The sequence below is a fragment of the Artibeus jamaicensis genome, unplaced genomic scaffold (genome assembly GCF_021234435.1).
Source record: "Artibeus jamaicensis isolate MK-2021 breed Jamaican fruit bat unplaced genomic scaffold, CSHL_Jam_final contig_851, whole genome shotgun sequence".
In the NCBI taxonomy this organism is placed as follows: domain Eukaryota; kingdom Metazoa; phylum Chordata; class Mammalia; order Chiroptera; family Phyllostomidae; genus Artibeus; species Artibeus jamaicensis.
In genome coordinates, this window is record NW_026521986.1 from 8,697,538 (window position 1) to 8,712,857 (window position 15,320).

General features: G+C 37.9%; 1 protein-coding gene across 7 annotated transcripts in view; it reads left to right on the forward strand.

The window, feature by feature from the left end:
* Positions 1-15,320, forward strand: part of RAD51B (RAD51 paralog B) — a 512,857-nt gene that overhangs the window by 148,963 nt on the left and 348,574 nt on the right. The window contains exon 8 of one of the 7 annotated variants that reach the window (XM_037125886.2): positions 13,256-14,054. The exons of the other annotated variants lie outside the window; for them this stretch is intronic. Coding sequence (XP_036981781.2) covers positions 13,256-13,381 — 126 coding nt within the window. The 3' untranslated portion in view covers positions 13,382-14,054. Of the gene's footprint in view, positions 1-13,255; positions 14,055-15,320 lie in introns of those variants that run through there. 7 annotated transcript variants of the gene reach the window in all.

The window sequence follows — 15,320 nt, forward strand, 5'->3', positions numbered from 1 at the left end:
AGCGATACGGAACTTTTATTTGCTTCCAGTGGGGGGGGGGCAGGAGGTTATAAGCATATCATGGTTTTCTCTTCTCCCTTAATCCATATGCTCTTTAAATTGTTTAGAATGCCATAGAAGCAAGACAATCTTTGATTTTACCCCGGCATTTGTATAGCTGGCGAGGGTATTGGGTGGGCTATGAACATCCACACTGATGTAGGTCTAAATTAGATCACTTGGACATGTATTTCTTTAAGTAATTCTAAGTGTTCCTCACAGTATAAGAAAGAAAACCATGTTTTTCTTCTTAAACTTTGGTCCTGGTTACTTTAAAACAGACAAGTTGTTAGCAAAGATAGCCTTTTCTTTCTTATTTCTTCTTCTTTCTCTCCCTCCGTGCCCCCCCCCTTCCCTTTCTCACTGGTTATACTTTAATGAGTGAGTGTGTATGATGACCGGTGGGAACACTGTGACATTTCCCTTTCCATCTGTTCTAGCAGGCAGGATTTGTGTGGAGGGGAAAGGATGGACCCCGTGGCTCTGCTGTATTACATGTTAGAAAATGGAAATGATTTGTTATATTGTTGATGGCTTACCTTAGCTTTTGGTAATAGAGAATATAAACATTTGAAGGGCAGCTCTTATTTTATGGTTCTTATCTCCCATAGTGCCCTTTACATAGTAGGGGCTGAATAAAAAAAATTGTTACTGATTTTAATTCAGTTGATGTTTTTGTATAAGGGAAAATAATTTAATCCTGTATCTTAATATGTTATTCTGGAGTGGTGGACAGTATTTTCTTCCAAAATTCCATTAATTTTACACGAAATGAAAACCAATCATATAAGTAAAAGATATTTTAATGTAGGTTTTAAAATTTTTTATGTATTGATTGATTCTTAGACGGAGGAAGAGAGAGAGAGGGAGAAAAGGAGAGAGAAAGAGAAAGAAACATCGATTTGTTGTTCCACAAATTTATGCATTCATTGGTTGATACTGGATGTGCCCTGACCTGGGATGGAACCTGCAGCCTTGGTATATTGGGACAACGATGTCCTTACCAACTGAGCCAACTGGCTGGGGCTTAATTTGGTTTTTATGTTTCTGTTTTTTTTTTGTTTTGTTTTTGTTTTTAGAGAAAAGCATAAAATGTTCTGTACATCTGCATTTAAAATTAAAATCAAGGAGTAAAGCATTCTCATGAGTAAATATATGAAACAACAATGTAACAATATCTTAGTTCTGTATTGATTGCTTTTTACATTACATATTAGTGCCTGGGAATAATATGGGGTAGGAGAAATGAGAGTGTCGTAGCTCAGGTGGTCATACAAAATACCTTAGGCTGGGTGGCTTAAACAGCAGATATTTATTTCCCATATTTGTGGAGGCTGGGAAGTCCAAGATCAAGGTGCTTGCAGAGTAAGTTCTCGGGGAGGGCTCTCTTCCTTCCTGTGGACAGCTGCCTTCTTGCTCCGTGCTCACATGTCCTGCCTTTGTGCTCATGTGTGGGGAGAGAGAGCGAGCAAGATCTCTGTGTTCCTCTTCTTATAGGGGCACTGATCCCATCGTGAAGGCCCCACCTTTGTGACCTAATCTAGACCCAATTGCCTTTGAAAGGCCCCACCTTCAAATACCATCATATTAGAGATCAGGGCTTCAGTACAGGAACTGGGGGGAGGGCACATTCAGCCTGTACTGGAGAGTGAGAGATATAAGCCCTCATGGATGATGATTTAAACTGCTCAAAAAGAAAAGCCTTGTAGATTCGTTAAGGGTTTAAAATTATTAGATTTAAGTCATGTAAATATTTAAAATTTGTTTCAAATCTGGAGGTGGAGGCCTTCCTCAATTTTCTCAGTGTTTCTGAGATTTAGCAGCGGCACCGTGAGGAGCCCCGGCCCCGCTCTGGGGGTTGCAGGATGTTCCAGGTCCGGTGCAGGAGGAGGCCTGCGGACTCGCGGGTTTGCCTTGCAGCCTTCTGGGGCATTGCTTCTAAAAAACTAAAAAAAAAAAAAAAGAAAACTTTTGAAGATATCTATAAACTTTGTGATTTTTAGTAAAAAATGAGATTATTGACACTTTTCTACAAATCAGAATTATGCTGTGGTTCAGCTCATTGGGTGAAAGGTCTTCCATTTTAGTACAGTGTTTATAATATGTGTGCATTTTTAAAAGTTTACAAAATAGGATAATAGGATTCTGGTTTTTTTTTATTCTAACATTTTTTATATTTCCACCATATTAAGGGGCCATCTCACATCATGTACTGACTACTGGAGGCTTATTAAAGTGCGTGATGCATCTACATAAATATGATTTCTACTTAGAAGTATGCTTCTTTAGAATCAATTTTTTAAAAAAATTATTAATTTATCTCTAGAGGGGAAGGGGAAGAGAGAGGAAGAGAAATATCAATGTATGGTTGCCTCTGGTGGGAACTGGCCTGCAACCCAGGCATGTGCCCTGACTGGGAATCGAACCGTGATCCTTTGGTTTGTAGGCCCACGCTCAATCCACTGAGCTACACCAGCCAGGGCAGACTCAATTTTTATTGATTAAAAACATTTATTCTTTGAGATCACAAAGCAAAAAAAAAAAAAGAGTAGTATATAGACACCTTACAAGGAAGTAGAAGAAACAGTGGAAGGAAATTAAGTTTTATGAGAAAGGGTTGGTCTTGCCACTGAGGGAGCCAACGTGTCCGACAGAGGCACAAAATTCTGTCATTGTTTCTTTCATGGCCCCTCCTCTGTGCAATGGCCGGTTACTGTTACATGTATTCACATTATGGTTATAAAAAACCTGGCATTTGTGTGATATTTGAAAAGAATGAGTAAAAATAAAGAAGGGACAGCAATCAGCCACCTAACACTACCACCTGAGATAATGACTCAACTTTTTTATAGTTGCACAACTTCATCAATATAATTTATTTATTCATTTTCATCTTTGTTGAAATATAACCTGTAACATTATGTAAGCTTGAGATATACAATGTAATTATTCAATACATGTATATATTGAGAAAGGGTTACCAAAATAAGTTAGTTAATACATGCATCACCTCACATGTTTATAAATGTTTTGTGGTGAGAAAGTTGCAAGATCTATTTTCTTGCAACTTTCAAACAGACAATACAGTATTGTTAACTGTAGTCAGTGTGCTGTGCATTAGATCCCAGAGCTTATCCATCTTAAAACTGGAAGTTGGTGTTTTATCAGTTCCTTTACCACCACCACCCATTCCCAAGCCCCTAGCAACCTCCAGTCAGCTCTTTCTCTCTGAATTTGCTTTTTTTTAGATTCTGCAGAAGAGAAATGAACAGTCAAGAGAGGGAGAGACAGAGAAGTAAAAGCAGTAAAAGTCAGGAGTATTTGTCTTTCTCTGCCTGGCTCATTTTACTTAATATAAAAACCTGAAAGTCCATTCATGTTGGCACAAATGGTAGGATTTCTTTATTTTCTATTGCTGAATTTATGTATATATACCTAGCTCTCATTTTCTCTGCCCACTCCTCCACTGACAGACACCGGTCGTTTCCGTGTGTTCACTGTGGTGGGTGATGCTGCAGGAAATAGGAGGGTACAGTTATCTCTGCAACAGTTATTTCATCCTTTGGATATACATCCAGAAATGGAATTGCTGGCTCATGTAGTAATTCCATTTTGATTTCTTTTTTGAGGAAACTTCATACTGTTTTTCACAGTGGCTGCACCAGTGCACAATGCCATCATGGTGTGCAAGGGTTCCTTGTCTTCCACAGTCTTGCCTGGACTTGTTGTCTCTTGTCTTTTTGATAATAATCATTCTGTCACATGTGAGGTGGTATCATTATGGTATTGATTTGCATTGCTTTTCCTGATGATTAGTGACGTTGAGCACATTCCCAGGTACCTGTTAGCCATGTGTATGTCTTCTTTGTAAAATGTCTGACCAGGACCCAGAATGGGTCCTTGGCCCATTTTTTTTAGTTGGACTATTTTTTTCTATTGAGTTGTATGAGTTCTTTACATATTTTAGATATTAACCTCTTTTTATATATGTGAGTTGCAAGTGTTTTCTCCCATTCAGTAGGTTGCTTTTCTATTTTGTTGATTGTTTCTTTTGCTGTGGACTCTTAGCTCTTTAGTGTACAGGGTCTGGCAGAAGTTAAGACCTGCTTGAGTGTGTTTGGTGGGGTAATAATATGGGTCTCATAATCTATATTTTTAATTTGAACATTCCACCTAAAATGTCATATGTTGGGCTTGAGTGTGATATTGTTATGTTACAGAATTATGTCCTTATGATTTTATAATAAAAGACTTTGTAATTAAAAAAGGGGGGACATTATTTGTGCCAGACCCTGTATGTCTTTTTAATATTTTTTTCCGTGTAATTTGATATAATTAAAATTAAGCCAATTAAAGTCTTGGGCTGCTGTTGTTTTTGTGGATCATTATTTTGTGTTTTCACCCTGAGTAATTACAGTGAGCCAGGCACCGTGTTAAGCACTTTACAATGACCTTTTCTCATCAACCCTATGAGGGTAGGTGTTATTATGCCTTGAGCTTGTGTTTCTAGGGAGGTCTGTAATTGAGTTGGCTTCTTTAAGTGGGCCTCACTGTTTGGTGAGAATGTAGATAACAGGAAGGAAAGCTAGACGTTTTTCAAGTAGAGAGAGAGAGAGAGTGAGAGAGAGAGAGTGTGTGTGTGTGTGTGTGTGTGTGTGTATTTCTCTCTCTCTCTCCCTCTCAGTCTTTGAGGTTTCACTTTGGAGGGAAGGGAAAGGAACATGCCCTCTTTAAAAAATAAGATATTTTTAACTGAAACCATATCTGCAGTGGTTAGTATGTCAACAAGTGCTAAGCTGTGAGGAAGTCTTTTCAGAAGAAATGCTGCTTTGAGAATGATACGGACATATTTGTCAGGTGTTCACGACTCCAGTGCCTGGATGAACTATACAATAGAGTATACCCTCTTCTACCTCCACCCACCCTCCTCCCCCTGCAGTCACCACGCTGTTGTCCATGTCCGCGAGTCCTGTTTTCGCTGAATCCCTGCACTCCTAACCTCCCACCCCAGAGCTGTCAGCCTGCTCTCTGTCTATGAGTCTGTCTCTGTTTTGCTTGTTAGTTCAGTGTGTTCATTAGATTCCACATGAGTGAAATTATATGGTTCTTGTCCTTTTTTTTTCTTTTGTATGTTTTTAAAAGATTTTTATTTATCTTTAGAGGGGAAGGAGAGAGGAGGAGAAACATCACTGTATGGTTGCCTTTCGTGCATCCCCTGCTGGGAACTGGCCTGCAGGGAACCGGCCTGCAACCCAGGCATGTACCCTGACTGGGACTCAAACTGCAATTGTCTGGTTCGCAGGCCCATGCTCAATCTACTGAGCTACACCAGCCAGGGCTTCTTGTCCTTTTCTGACTGGCTAATTGCACTTAGCATAGTAATCTCCAGGTCCTTCTGAGCTCTTGTCCCTGCAGCTCAATTTAACATGAAGGTAAAGAAACATTCTTTCCAACTCAGTGGACTGATCTCCCTTTTTCTATGGATGAAGATCAAGTTTAGGTAGGTTAAATATAAATTTGGCTTCCTGTAAAACTAATGTGTAGTAAGACACAGAACAAAGGCAAAAAAGGCAGTTTGGTGTTCACATGACAGGGAGGCATGGAAGTGAGACAGATAAAAGGAAGACACTAACATAGAAAAAGAGGAGAGAGATCTACATATGACTAGAGATGATGAAGCAGGAATTAGGAATAAGGGTAGAAAAGGAATGCCTGGGCAAATCTTTGATAAGAATAAGGTGACTCTGCGGCTACCGAGTTTTCCCTACATCTTTTATTGACGAGACTATTCTTTTCCCATTGTATATACTTGGTTCCTTTGCTGTAAATTAACTGACTGTATATGCTTGAGTTTATTTCTGGGCTCTCTGTTCTGTTCCACTGACCTATGTGTCTGTTTTTATGCCAGTATCATACTGTTTTGATTACTATAGCTTTGTAATATAGTTTGAAATTGAGAAGTGTGATGCCTCCAGCTTTATTATTCTTTTTTAAGATTGCCTTGGCTGTTTGGGATTTTTTTGTGATTTCATGCAAATTTTAGGATTGTTTGTTCTATTTTTGTGAAAAATGCCATTGGAATTTTGATGGGGATTACATTGAATCTGTAGATTGCTTTAGGTAGTATGGACATTTTAACAATATTAGTTAATATTGTTAACCAATATTAACTAATGTTAACTATCATGTTCTTCCAATTCATGAGCACAGACTGTCTTTCTATTTGTTTGTGTCATTTGCAACTTCTTTCATTAGTGTCTTATAGTTTTTAGTGTACAGATCTTTCACTTGCTTGGTTAAATTTATTTCTAGGTATTTCATTATTTTTGATGCAATTATAAATGGAATTGTTTTCTTAATTTCTCTGGTAGTTCATTATTAGTATATAGAAACACAACTAATTTTTGTATATTGATTTTATATCCTGCAACTTTACTAAATTTGTCGATTAGTTCTAACAGTTTTTTTATGGAGTCTTTAAGGTTTTCTATATTTAATATCATGATATCTACAAATAGAGACAGTTTACACATTCCTTTCTGATGTGAATGGCTTTCATTTCTTGCCTAAGTGCTTTGGCTAAGACTTACAGTACTATGTGGAATAAAGGTGGCAAGAGTGGGCATTTTTGTGTTGTTCCTGAAAAGTTTCAGTATGATGCTAGCTATGGGTTTGTTACATTACCTTTATTGTGTTTAGTTACTTTCTCTATATGCACTTTGTTGAGAGTTTTTATCATGAATCAATAAACTGAATTTCATCAAATGCTTTTTCTGCATCTATTTAAATTACCATGTTTTCATCCTTCATTTTGTTAATGCAGTGTATCACATTGATTGATTTGCAGATGTTGAATCATCCTTGCATCCCTAGAATAAATTCCACTTGATCATGGTGTATGATCCTTTTAATGTATTGTTAAATTCTGTTTGCTCATGTTTTGTTGAAGGTTTTTGCATTTAGTTAATTAGGGATATTGGCCTGCAATTTTCTTTTCTTGTAGTGTTCTGGTTTTGTATCAGGGTAACGTAGGCCTTGGTAAGATGATATTAGAAGTGTTTCCTTCTCAATAAATCCATCAGGGAATGAACAGTTATTGATTTAGTTATGTACTTATATATGATATGGTTATCCAAGAACTCTGGTGGTATTTCTGATCTGCAGATAAACAGTATTAGTTTGTATCTTTTACTACCTACATTAAGAGAGAAATTCTTTATCATTAAAGGCAATAATTCTCCCCTAAAAGTGGTTCTGAGAAAGGCTTAAAATGCCAACAAGTTAGACAACCTAGAGGAAATGGATCAATTAATCCTGGAAATATAAAGGGTCTTACCAAAACTGAGTCATGAAGAAATAGAAAATTGGAATAGAACAGTTGTTAGTAAGGAGATTGAATCTGTAATAAAAATGCCCCAACAGACATCGTCCAGGAGCAGCTGGCATCATTGGGGAGCCCTGTCATGTGAGATGGAGAGCAGTCATGTGACAGCAGCACAAGGTCAATGCTACACACAGAAACCTTACTGAATCTTAAAATATGGGGTCATATCTTACACTTTATAGAAATACAAGGTAAACACACACCCTGGATACTCATCGTGCCTACTGGAGTTGGTTACAGTATTACTGCTTGCCAGTAGATGCCACTATCTGATATGATATTCTCTCAACAATCAGAATATTATAATTCTTATATTCTAGGCTTCAGATACTCTTAAAAAGTTATTTTCATCAGTTAGCTAGTTGAAAGCCTATATTTCAAACTCATGGAAAATGAAGATCATTCCAATTATCTTCAATATTTAGCATATACTTTTGCCTAAACTCTGGTATGTTTGAGAAAGAAGAGGGTATTGTAGCAATATTTTTCCCTTCATTAATAGTTTTAGCATACAGGGTGGGGCAAAAAGAGGTTTGCAGTTGTTTGAATGGAGAATAACACAATATTTAATAAATCATAATACAATAATAAACTGTCTGTTTTGCATACTTGCAACTATAAACCTACTTTTGCCTCACCCTGTGTATTAATAATAATGTAAGTAAATGATTTAGAGTTAGAATGAACCTGCCTATCTCAGTGAAATCTAAATCTTTAGTTGATTTTTATTTTGTTGCTGCTGCATCCAGTATTATCTGAATATTTAGTCAAAGTGCATTGAAAATATGAAAGGTAAAAAGGCAAAGTTTATTTAAAGTTTGTATTTGTTTTCACTGAATATGTTATTAGACTACATCTATGCCATCTATTTTTAAATGAATTTTATTTATTCCTATTTGTTTCCCTAAAGATTGCAGGTGTGTGTTTCTCTCTCTCTCTTTTCCCCTTGCTCCATGCCTGTCTGTCTGCCTCTCTCTCTCACACACACACGCACACACATGCACACACATACACACCCCGCCCTGGAAATCAAAGACCACATCTGCCCCTTTCTCCCACCTCTTTTAAACCTGGCTAAAATTACACTCTGTATGCATGAAAGTTATATTTACATATTATCTGGTGGTTATTAAGTAGTTAACAAATTTCCTGAAGAACACGTAGAAAAAACAAATGGGATCTTTTTGGGATAAAAAAGGTTAGGACAGTAGAGTATGGCATCAGGAAATTTAGCCTTAGTGTTCTTACTCAATCGTTATTTTTGTAAACCTGTAGTTTTTTCCACATTTTTACTCCTGCTTCATGCTTTGATATTTCTGGTTGTAAAATAAAGAAACAGTTGCTTCCCATTTACTTCATAGATAATTTAGGGGTAGAAAAGCTAGTGTTTCCCTCCCCTGAAATGTTGATCTTATTTGCATATTTTCTACCCATACTTCTGATTTCATTTTATATATATATATACACATATATATACACATATATATACACATATATATACATATATATACACATATATCTTTTATTTACATTCTTTCTCTGAGGATTTTTCAAAATCAAAGCGTGTTAATCACATTCCATAATGCACTTGAGTACTTAAGGTACTTTTAAGATATGGGCAAATGTTTGAATAGCTGCATTTGTTTTTTTAAGTGTCTATCAAAACCCACACCCCAGACCCTTGAAGGGTATGTATGCTAAGAGGGGTGTCCCCCCCGTCTGAAGTGCAGATAGTTTCAAGGTGAGGGTTTCTGCCTTTTCTGAAAGCCTCTTTCTCGTCTACTCGGATGCCTTCTCTTCTTTTAACCTGGATGATCGTTTTTGAAATAGCGCCATGGCTGAAGTTTGAGTTTGATAGTCTCTCCAAGAGCATTGACTGCAGAGTCTAATTTCTCATCTGAATAACAGATGTTTTCCCACAATCCCCAGTATGGATATGCCTGGTCTGTCTGATATGGATTGGAAAAAAAAAGAAAACATAGTTTAGCAGTCAATATATGGTGTCAATTACATATAAACTATTAACAGTTAAATTTCAACATAAGTAAAAAAAAAAGAAGGCATTGAAACTTAGACATAAATTATTCTTTGATAGAATTTCACTGAAGGTCAGAGCCAAACAGTGCCTAACCATTTAGAAGGCTGCACAGAAGGCCGGGCCCTGGTCTGATTGATGGTGTCCAGCGAGGGCCTAGCACTTTGTTGAAGATTCACCGTCGTTTAGCACTAACATGACCTGGAAATAATTACCTTGTTCTGGTAGATTTTGAAGTCAGGAGTTCACTTTATAAAGTCTCTACACTTTAATATAGCTCTTACCGAATTTTTAAAAATTTTGTCCTTTAATGAGATGCCTTAAGATTGTGGTACCTGGGAAAGACAGGTAATAGTAAAGAAGCCATTAGAAGTTTTACACATTGGCATTGGTTTGGTGGCCACTTGATTGGGATAAAAATGGACAATATTTCTTCTTTCTCAATTGTCAAAAAGAATCAGTTTCTGTTCATATAGTGAAGCATCTTGATTGAGGGTTTTGTTTTCTGAGAGAAATATAAAGAATACCACTTATAGATTTTTTATGTTAGGAATAGGAAACACCAGTAAGTACAACAGACAACAAAACATATTTCCCAACTATGTTATGTTTGGTTAAATACAGTGGAGGAAATAGAGAGGGGTTGTGAGGGAAAAACAATCTTTTCCTTTTTCAAAGCCATAAAAAAGCAAAGATAAAATCTTGTGCATGTGTGTGCATACATGCAGAGGCATTTTGTTATTGTACTTTTTTGTTGTGAGTAGAGAAAGAAAGCCTTCAATAAAGACATGAATAAGTCATATTAGAACTTGTTATTAATATGTATGTATTTTATCCCCAGAGCTGGAATGTTAAGCCATTATCTAAATTTTATTTCTATTTTTTAAATGGAAGAAACCCATTAATTTTTACTCAGGTGGAATGTGTCATATGTTATTGTACAGAGGAAATAAACAAGTTGCTTGTCTTATTGTGACATCCTGGTAGCATTTAGAACTAGGGTTATTATGGTAATGCCTTGTAACTTTAGACCTGGGTGTTTTTGACATTTTGGTCTGGATAATTCCTTTTTGTGGGGGACTATTCTGTACACTGTAGGATATTTGGCAGCCTCCCTGGCTTCTATCTAGTAGGTGCCAGTAGCAACACCCTCCGTGGGACTAAAACATTCCCACCTGAGAACCACTACTGTAGAAACACCTGGTGGTCCCGCACAGCAGGTTTTAATATGGGTCCCACACAGCATTCAAGACATATTCAGTCTGATGCACCTCCCCAGGGTTTGTAATCTGGAGCAGCACAACAACACGAAGACACAAAATTGGGGGCAATGCACTTTTTTCCCCCTAAAACCACCACTCAATTTTTAGAAGGTTTTTAAGGAAACATTAAAGCTAGCCCTTGGGCTCTGAATTGGTTGTTTGATTCATTTATTGATTAATTGATAGATTCATCCATTTAACAAAAATATATTGGGCCCTGGCTATAGATTGGTCTCAATATTGGTAGCTTGTGTGATGCTGTGTAGTTATGTGGCTGTATGCAATGAATGATAGATAGTCAGCTTGCAGGTAGACCAGTTAAGAAGCTGTTGGGTGTTATATAGATAAAAAAAAAAAAAAGATGGTTGCTTGGATTTGAGTAGTGACTGGGGGATAATGAGAAAAGATTTTATGTAGAGATATTTAAGAGGTAAACACATTAGAATTTTGTGATTGATTGGCGAAAGGGAGGAGAGGAGTCAAGAATAATTCCCAGGCTTCTCAGTTAAAAGGGTGAAAAGTGGTGGCATTCATTCAGAAGAGGAATGGAATGGGAAGAATAGGCATGGTGGCACATATTGCTTTCACCTTTTGACATTTTCATTTGGAGGTGTCTTGAGACCTCCAAAAGGATGAGTTAGATGATGAACTTGGGAATTTCAGGAATCGTGTCTTTCTTTCCTTGGTGAATCATCCATTCTTTGGATGGCGTCTACATTTCCAGGAATGGCGATAGAGACAGGTTTAACCTTGGATGCATTGATTTGGTATTCTTCAGGGTAGAGCTGGTTTGATTAAAATCAAGGTAGCAGCTGAAATTGTCCAAGGAGAGTGCCCATAGGGAAAAGAGGGCCCGATGCAGCAATATTCTTGCAGGTCTGTTTGTTCAAGAAACTCAAGAGGAAGAGCTGGACAAGTCCTGTATGAGGAACATCAGTAGTTTTTGGGTTTAGGGAGCCAAGGGAAGAGAAGAGAGCATTTCAAGATGAAATGAGAGAGTAGTTCAAAATGAAGAGTGTTTAATGGTTTCAGATTCAACCAAGAGGTCAAGTAAAATGAAGACTGAGAAGACCATTGACTTTTGCAACTAAAAAGTGTTGAGTTTTGAGAGCCTGTTTGGTAGACCAGTGGCTGCAGGAGTTCAGTAAATTTGGTTCAAGCGTAAACGGGAGGAGAGAGGATGGAATAAGCTGGTGCAGGTCATGCCTTCATGTATTTTGGCTCTAAAGAAGAGAGGAGACTGAAGCCAGGGTATGAAGGCGATATGGGCTGGGGGAGTTCTGTGGAGGGTCTAAGCATGTTTAACTGCTGATAGGAAGGAAGCAAGGGAGGCTAAAAGGTTGATGCAGGATCAGAAAAAAAGGGAAATGGTAGTAACTCCAGATGTGATGGGTGCAGAGCACAGGGAGACATACTAATCTTGGGTAGGGATACCATTTAAACTGGAAGGATGTTACGGATAGAGAAGGTCCAAATTCTAGCTTCCAGTCTGGGGCCCTTTTCAGGGAATTATACTTCTGAGGCTTCCTGAAGGTTCAGAGTTACAGAGGCATTAAGAGAGGCAAAGTCAATGCATTTTACAAATTCCCTGAGGTTCTTTGTTACTCAGAGTCTCCATTCATTTGGTAGTTCTCTTTATTTTGGGTAGCAGGCCTATCCTAGAATTGCATTCTGAACCCATGTATTAGGTGAGGGATTGGGGTCCATTCTGATTATGATTTTTAAATGTCATTCTCATTATGATTTTTTATTATTACTGATCTATATGATGGATTGTTGATTGTAGAAAACTCTGGGTTTTTATAGTATGAAGCTTTAAAAATCTAAAAATGTGAAATGTTAAGTGTTCAAATGTTAAAAGGGCTTGCTACAGCTCAGTTTCCTCTGTGGTTTAGTAGAAAGAGGTAGACTTTGGTATCAGGAAACAGTGAATTCAGGTCCTGGCTTTGTCACTGACTAGGCTTATGTGGCCTTGAGCAGGTTACTCACTGTATGATATCCTCATTGTGATACCTGGTAATGTCTGACTTCCATCTCAGTCACAAAGACTAGAGGTCATGAATAAATACCAGCACATTGTTGATATTAAATAAATAGGGGCTGGCATTATTTTTAACTACTTAAAAAGTTTATTATTTACTATTATAGGGCCATTAGAGAGCATACTCTGAATTTATTGTTAGAATTCCAAGTCAAAGTCAAGGATCTTATTCCTCTATGGGTTGAAGAGAGATCAGTGATGATGTCTGTGGTCTAAATTTTGGGAGGGACAGAAATTTTCAGAAATAATCCTGGACCTAAAAGCATCTTTTATTGGCCTACATGTCATTATAATACATAAAGATAAAAGAATTAAAATTCTCAGTTCTTAAGATGTATGGAAATAAACAAAAAATTTTATTGGGTTTCTGTTATTTTACATTAATATATCTCATTTTTCTATTAAGTTTTTATATATTTAGCTTCTTCAGCCCATCTTTCCTGTCTTTAATATCTCATTTCTTCTTTCTTTTCTCTCTTCTTCCTTTTCTTCAGATTATCGGGAACTTTGTCATGCCGCAGCATTTGCTTCAACCCGTCAACCATGCCAGGGAAGCTTCCTGTCTGTACTGGGGAAGCTTCCTGTCTGTGCACCAGGGAAGCTTCCTGTCTGTGCACTAGGAACGCTGTGGATATGTGCACCTAAGAGAAGTGGCAAGCTGGCTGGGGAGGAGAGGGTGGGGCGTAAAACTTGGAGGGAAGCAGGGACAGAGATAGTGTCTAGAGTAATTGTGTTGATGGTGTTTTTTCCTCCTTGAGAGAGGCTCCAGCTACCTGTTTTGCTCTGGCTCTGCTGCTCTGTGGGTGTAACTGAAGAAGGGGGTTGGAGGGGGGAGAAGGCAATTAAAACCTTGAATTCTGTAAAGGCTTTTCTTAATTAAGTGGTGAGGATGGAGAAATAAAAGACCTCCTTGGGCTTTATTTCTGTTCTCCCTTTAAAAGTCTGCTGAGGAATTGGAGTTCTTATCCCTTAGAAAAGATAAAGTTCAAAGTAACAACAGCGGAAAAAATTTATGTACTTTTCAGATAAAGTCATCTTTATTTGATTTCCCTGGGCCCCTTACCTATACCCTCCCCCTACCTCCACCAACACTCCAACTCTGAAGCACCCAATTCTCTGGAATATTAAAGGAGACTCTTCAAGTATCTAACTGCTCTGTTTCCTTTGTTCAGCTTGCTTTCGGTCCTTGCTGGGAAATGCTCTGAAAACTGAACTGGCTCCTGAACACAAAGCCAAACCTGTGTTGTCCCTCCCTGTAACGCACTGTGTGATTTGTTCCCACCTCCTGTTCATGACTCATTAGTCCCTAAGTACAGAAAAGGTTGCTCCTCTGAAATAAAAGGAACGGACCCAGCTCGGAGTCCTTTTTCGCCTTTTCCTGTGTTTTATTTGGGTGCACTCACAGTTCTCCACTTTCATTAGTGACCTGGCAGGGGGCTGGCACAGTGCTGAGACCAGCTTTTGCTGGTTCCCTGGGGTGTATCAGACATCTCAGAACTCAATACCCTACTACAAAAATAAAATACTGTGCTTCAAACGACCTTTTGATGGAACAAAGCCCCACGTCCCAATCTGCCTGGGCCTCTCAAATTGCCATCCTTGCCCAGAGCCTCTCTTGCATTTTACACAGTCCTTCCCACCCCGAAGTCTCCCCCTCCTCTGAACGTGGTTCTTTTGGTAGCCTCTGTGTTAGGTAAATGTTTCTCTGTGTGTGAAAATGTAGGTTTGGGCAAGGACCCTTTGTATTTAAAGCACACTTCAGAATAGTAGTTCCTTAGGAGCAATGTAGGCAGCAAGTATTTGTGGGCTTTTATGCCCCAAGTGTTATTTATTTCAGATTTATATGTAAAGTTTGGAAAAATATGTGAAAACTAGAGATGCTATAGAAAAATGAGTTCCATATTTATAATTCAAGTTGTTTTTCCTAACTTCCCAGAGTGACCAGATTATGGTCTTATGTAAAACTCAGGCACCCGGAGAACTTTCCTTGACTCCAGAGCCACATGCGGGTGTGAACTGCGTCACAAAGTGAGACGTGAGCCGCAGGGTCCATCAAAGCTTTCGTTAAAGCCCTTAGCATACTCGGAGCAGCGTGCCTTGTTCAACTTCCAGCATTTATATGTGATAATTCTTGGGAACTGATTAGTATGCTTATTGTTAAGGCAGCTTGGGGAAATCAAAATAGGAACATTTTATTGTTAAACGACCCAGTATAACCTTAGAAAACTCAAGTTTCTTATCATTTGATTATCACATCATAGCTACAGGGTAATACATTTTTCTAAATTTCTCAAATGCAGTCTCAAAGTACATTGCTATAATACTTAAATAATATTGTATAGATTGAATGAAATATTTAGGGTTTTTGTATTGAGCATTTAGTTAATTTAACAAGAATTCCTTGATTCTGTAGGAATACAGTAAATATTCAGAAATGTGAGGTGCTTTTGTTTTGTACTTCAGGTTTGCGGGCATGCTCTAATTTTCTACAGAAGTTTGTGATAGACTCTTTGCTTTAAAAAAGTTTATCAAGATAAGAGATACATACTGTCATAGTCG